The sequence below is a fragment of the Colobus angolensis genome, unplaced genomic scaffold (genome assembly GCF_000951035.1).
Source record: "Colobus angolensis palliatus isolate OR3802 unplaced genomic scaffold, Cang.pa_1.0 Scaffold349, whole genome shotgun sequence".
Lineage (NCBI taxonomy): Eukaryota > Metazoa > Chordata > Mammalia > Primates > Cercopithecidae > Colobus > Colobus angolensis.
This window is the reverse complement of record NW_012116810.1, coordinates 1,056,499-1,062,603: the sequence shown is the minus strand read 5'-3', so window position 1 is coordinate 1,062,603 and position 6,105 is coordinate 1,056,499. Positions and strand designations below refer to the sequence as shown.

Genomic DNA, 6,105 nt, shown 5'->3' with positions numbered 1-6,105 from the left:
TACCTAGGAGCCTAGAAGTGGAATTGCTGGGTCATGTTGTAACTCTGTTTAACCTTTTGAGGACCTGCCGGATTTTTCCAGAGTGGCTGCAACCATTTTACATTCTCATAAGCGACGTATTTCCTGGATTTTAGCAATCTAGTTTCTTGATGTGTTTAAACTTCTTTTAATCAAAGAATTTTAATGTTAAGGGATTTTGAAATCATTTAATTCTAATCCAGTTACACATGATGGAATGAAAGTGCAGAGAGTTCATAGCTTAAACATCTTCCATGAACTCATGTTTCATTTCTAAGCAGTATTTATGTTGGACATTAATTTTAAGTATCTTCGTCTGGATATTTCGTTAATAAAGGGGAAATGTTTTAGTGAATTTTATTGACTGTGAGATGAATTTATATGCTATGAAATTTTTTTTTAAGAAATTGGCTTGTGTGATAAAATCATAGATAATCATGTAGAAGAAAAATTTCCAAAGAAGCAGTTAAAATGTGGCGATAAATGAGTTAATACGGTTGATTGTTCTGTGAATTTAGGAGCAATAAATGTTAATTGTGTGCTTGTTCTTTCCAGATACCTATTCTTAGAAATTTCTCATTCAACTCTCAACCCCTCCCCTCCCCCACCTTCCCCCAGTACCACCCCCACATCCGCACTGGTGTAACAGAATACAGCTTCAGTAGCACATTGTGCCAAGAAGCGACTATACCCAACATTTGTACTTTCAGGGACTTTTGGTTTAGTAGAGCTGTTATAATATGTGTATTTATTGCTTATGTTAATAAAAGTTTTATAATATGGCTTTATCTGTGTGGTATTCGAAATTACCTGCAGTTTGAAAATTAAAAATCTGATAATCACTCCTCATTTTCAGGGTTACTTGATTAGCTGTGTTTGGAACTGCTACCGGTACATCAATGGCAGGAACTCCTCTGATGTCCTCGTTTATGTTACCAGCAATGACACTACGGTAGGTATGATGTCACTTATGGTAGAGATCTCGCCCATACCTCTACTGTATGATTATCTTGAAATGTTTCTAGTGTTTGCTACATTTTTACTGTTATTGAAACATACTCATGAGCTGCTTAGTTATCAAAAGATTCATCTTAGTTATCAAAATACTCATTTAACTATGAAGTTAAATGAAATGTATTTTGTTTTTCTTACAGGATATTAAAATCTAGATGGCTCAACTCTGGTTTATTTTAAAATATGTTACAGATAGATAATATATGTACCTTACTGTATTTATTTTAAATCTGCATTATTTTTATTTTTTTCTTCCATTTTTTTTTTTACTATACTTTAAGTTCTAGGGTACATGTGCACAACGTGCAGGTTTGTTACATATGTATACATGTGCCATGTTGGTGTGCTGCATCCATTAACTTGTCATTTACATTAGGTATATCTCCTAATGCTATCCCTCCCTCTTGCCCCCTCCCCACAATAGGACCCAGTGTATGATGCTCCCCTTCCTGTGTCCAAGTGATCTCATTGTTCAATTCCCACCTATGAGTGAGAACATGGGGTATTTGGTTTTCTGTTCTTGCGGTAGTTTACTGAGAATGATGGTTTCCAGCTGCATCCATGTCCCTACAAAGGACACGAAACTCATCCTTTTTTATGGCTGCATAGTATTCCATGGTGTATATGTGCCACATTTTCTTAATCCAGTCTGTCACTGATGGACATTTGGGTTGATTCCAAGTCTTTGCTGTTGTGTTAAATCTGTATTACTAAACCATGGTATATAATTCTAGATATTGCTTCTGCATTGTATGACATTATATTAACTCACTTTATATGTGAAGTTAAACCAAGATGCAATGTTTACAGGTAGGTAAAAAAAAAAAACTACAAAGTTACTATGTCTTTATAATTTACCTTATGTATGTATTGTTAGTAAAATAGATGATCTCAGCCAGGCACGGTGGCTCACGCCTGTAATCCCAGCACTTTGGGAGGCTGCGGCGGGTGGATCACAAGGCCAGGAGATCGAGACTATCCTGGCTAACATGGTGAAACCCTGTCTCTACTAAAAATACAAAAAAAAATTAGCCAGGCGTGGCAGCGGGCGCGTGTAGTCCCAGCTGCTGGGGAGGCTGAGGCAGGAGAATGGAATGAACCTGGGAGGCGGAGCTTGCAGTGAGCCAAGATCACGCCACTGCACTCCAGCCTGGGCAACAGAGTGAGACTCCGTCTCAAAAAAAAAAGTAAAATAGATGATCTCTGTTCTGCTACTAGTCGTTCATACTTTAAAATTACAAACCTGTCATAAAAGATCTTTGAAAATGTGTCTTCACTGAAGAGTCTGTGAAAGCATATGCACTTTATGTAAATTATCTTGAAATTTCCTGACTCATGGTAAGATGAAAGTGTAACTCCTCACAGTGTCTCTGTTGTCATTGTTTTCAGCACAGTGCCTGATGTAATGCGCAGTACCAGGAAGTGCTCCATGCACAGTTAGTGAAAACGATGCAGATGGATGACATGTAACTGTGTGGCGTGGGACAGGATGGGTGGGTCAAAATGGATAGGATTGGACTGGACAGGTGAAAGGAACACATAAATGGTAGGAGGTCAAATTTATACTAGAGCAGAGTTTTGTGTTTTTGTTTGTTATTTTTGTTTTTTTTCTGGTGACTTGTTCACTCTGACCTTACAGAAATAATCCCGCCTGTTCCTTACTTTCTTGTGTATATAATGAGACTAAAGCAATTACAGACTTCGTATTAAATATATGGGTGTAGACTGCTGTATTACTGAGAACTCGGTGGGATAGCTAAAGTATGTTATACACGGACAGTTTTCCTAAATGCTCACCACACATTTCTTGAGTTCAATCAAATATGCATGAGCAGTGGTTTAACAGACAGTCGTGACCAGTTGCACAAAACCTGGCATACCCAGATGCTGAGGAGGCTCGTTTTGGGAGTCTGCAGAATTCTGTGTCTTGATTACAGTAATCACGTGTTCTGCTCAACCCCTTTAAAAAATCACTCCTGGGCCGGGCGCGGTGGCTCACACCTGTAATCCCAGCACTTTGGGAGGCCGAGGCGGGCGGATCACGAGGTCAGGAGATCGAGACCATCCTGGCGAACACAGTGAAACCCCGTCTCTACTGAAAATAACAAAAAAATTAGCCAGGCGTGGTGGTGAGCGCCTGTAGTCCCAGCTTCTAGGGAGGCTGAGACTGGCGGGAGGCAGGAGAATGGCGATAACCTGGGAGGTGGCGGAGCTTGCAGTGAGCAGAGATCGCACCACTACCCTCCAGCCTGGGTGACAGAGCGAGACTCCAGCTCAAAAAAATAAATAAAAATAAAAATAATCACTCCTGGGTCTGTAACTCTCTTTAAAGAAGTATCTATTCAAATTTTTTGTGATTTTGATAAAATTACTGGTTTAAGAATTTTTTTCCTTTTCTCTGAGTTGTTGAGTATTTTTTCATTTTTTTACCCATTAACTTTGTTTGTTTTTTGAGTTTCACCCAGGCTGGAGTGAAGTGGTAGGATCTCGGCTCACTGCAGCCTCTGCCCCCTGGATTCAAGTGATTCTCCTGCCTCAGCCTGCCGAGTAGCTGGGATTATAGGTGCCCACCACCACGCCCAGCTAATTTTTGTATTTTTAGTAGAGACGGGGTGTCCCCATGTTGGCCAGGCTGGTCTCGAACTCCTGACCTCAGGTGATCCACCTGCCTCGGCCTCCCAAAGTGCCAGTATTGCAGATGTGAGCCATCGTGCCTGGCCTGTTTTACCCATTAACTTTTGCAGAAGGCAAGTTGTTAAGTATTTAGCCATCTGTAAATTTTTTTCTTTTTCTTAAACAAAAAAACTCCATAATTAGTGTTCTACTGAACTAATGAAAAATGTAAGCAAAGTTTGAGATTTTTAAGTTGGAAGAACAATAAAGTTGTTAAACAAGATACATCAGAACCTCTTTGTACATTTCATGGTGCATAGGGCTTATAAAGCCACCATCTTTTAGAAGTATCTCATAAGAGATGCCCATATTACATGTGCTTGTTTTGACATTGTGGTGTTATGAAAGAGGAGGAGATACATAGGTTTTCATCCACAGTTCCTGGCTCAACTTCATAGCCATTGTTAGTCTTTGGTGACTACCATAGGTGTGTCAGGCCTTACTTCTGCTCTCAGGTAGGATTCTAATCTCTGGCTTCCTTTCTAATTGTGGGTCTGAAGACCTTCCCTAAAGAGGGTCCAGTCCCATACCCTGAGGGAAGGAATGCTGGAGCTTCCTTAGGGATGGCTGAACTCCTGGAGGTTCCTTGAGGGTGGTACACCCAGGAAGGGCTTGGAAGCTCCATGCTCCTTATTGCCAGGCAGGGGATGAATGTCACAAGATACATTGTCACAAAGCGGGAGAGGTCACAGGGCACAATGTCACAAGGTTGATGGATCAGTTAGGGTAGAGCCTGTTACAGTGGTAGAATGTTGCAAAGTTGGCTAATAAGCTAAGATGGGAGCTAGCTGTTTTTCTTTTGTGGTTTTCCTGTCGTCCTAGACTTTCTGGCTCCAGGAGGCCTTCTGGATGTGTACGTGTGGGTAACAGAGGTCACGATGGCTTTACCATGGTGCAGCTTTCTCAGAAGACCTCACATTCCCATCTTTTTATATTAATAATGGAAAAACAAAAATGAGAAAGAGTAGTGAAGTATGGCAAAAATTTATGGTGAAAATTTTGGGGGTGGTATGGAGGGATGATGGGCGGTGTTTCTCAGAGCTGCTTTGAGCAGGATTAGGGGCAGCGTGGGTACCTAAAGTGAGAGAGAAAGGTTAAACCGAAGGGAGACCTTAGGGCAGGCAGGGGGTGATATTGTCGGGTTGTTAAAAGGAACATATGTCGAATTGACTGGTTTGTAGTAGCTTGGATGCTGTTTTGTATGAACTGAAAGATTAGCCTGAAAAGACAAGGTCCGAATAAGAGAAGAAGGATGAGCGCTAAGGGGCCTGTTAGTGGGAGGAGCCATGAAGCTAAGCTAGAGAATGGCCAAGTAGGTCCAATATAACTATTTGCCTGATTAGTGAGTTTTTGAGCTCTGTCTTTAAGTTTTTTGATGTTGTCATATGCAAGGCCTGATTGATTTAAGTGAAAACAGCATTCTTCATTTAAGAATAGTCAGAGTCCTCCTTTTTCAGCAGTAAGGAGATTGAGGCCTCCGCAATTTTGGAGGACAACTGTGGCTAAGGAATCGACTTGGGATTAGAGGACAGAAAGTGTTTGAGATATATCGGTAAGGCTAGCAGAGAAGTCGTTGGAGACTGCGAAATGTGGTGATAGAAGTTGCAAGGCCTGCTACTGCTGTTCCGATTGCAGCAGTGGAAACTCCTAATCCTGTAAGTGAGGGAGTTCATGGAATGACTCTTTTTTGTCTTGTTGGAGTTATAAGGGAAATGGGGAGTTGGTTGCTTCTGTTTGCATACTGGGTTTTGGGAGTAAGGAAGATTTAAAGTGCAGGTGCCTGTCCAGTTAGCAGGGAGGCACATGTAGGTGGAAGAGCCACAGAGGAAATAGAGTCCTTGAGGCAGGCAGAACTGGAAGTGCAGAGTAGAAAGGTGGTGAGAGTGTGTTCTGGAAGTGGGGTCCTGCACCAGAGCCCTAGGGATCCAGCAAGGGTAGCAGCTGTTAGAGATTGTAGTGGGGTTTGGTAGGGGAGTTGCATGGAGGTAGAGGTTCTGTTTTCATGGTGTATAAGAAAGCACTTGGTATCTACAAGTAGCTATTCACTGTTATTTATAAGACTAGGTATTAGCAGGCAAGAAGAAGGACTTGGAGGGGAATCTGTTGAACAGCGAGAGGGTAGCCAAGGATGGAGCGAGAGGCAAGGTAAGTGTCTTCCTAAACAAAAGTTCTGCTGATGTTTTTAAGACTGTTAGTGATGGCTGGGTGCGGTGGCTCAAGCCTGTAATCCCAGCACTTTGGGAGGCTGAGACGGCTGGATCACGAGTTCAGGAGATTGAGACCATCCTGGCTAATCCGGTGAGACCCCGTCTCTACTAAAAACTACAAAAAACTAGCCGGGCGAGGTGGAGGGCGCCTGTAATCCCAGCTACACGGGAGGCTGAGGCAGGAGAATGGCGT

At 42.1% G+C, this 6,105-nt stretch overlaps 1 protein-coding gene across 3 annotated transcripts in view; it reads left to right on the top strand.

Moving 5' to 3' along the window:
- Positions 1 to 6,105, top strand: part of LAPTM4B (lysosomal protein transmembrane 4 beta) — an 85,157-nt gene that overhangs the window by 55,699 nt on the left and 23,353 nt on the right. For 2 of the 3 annotated variants that reach the window (XM_011952741.1, XM_011952742.1), the window contains exon 6: positions 875 to 974. In XM_011952741.1, the coding sequence (XP_011808131.1) occupies positions 875 to 974 (100 nt within the window). The remainder of the gene's footprint in view (positions 1 to 874; positions 975 to 6,105) is intronic. The other variant, XM_011952740.1, reaches the window with a different exon arrangement.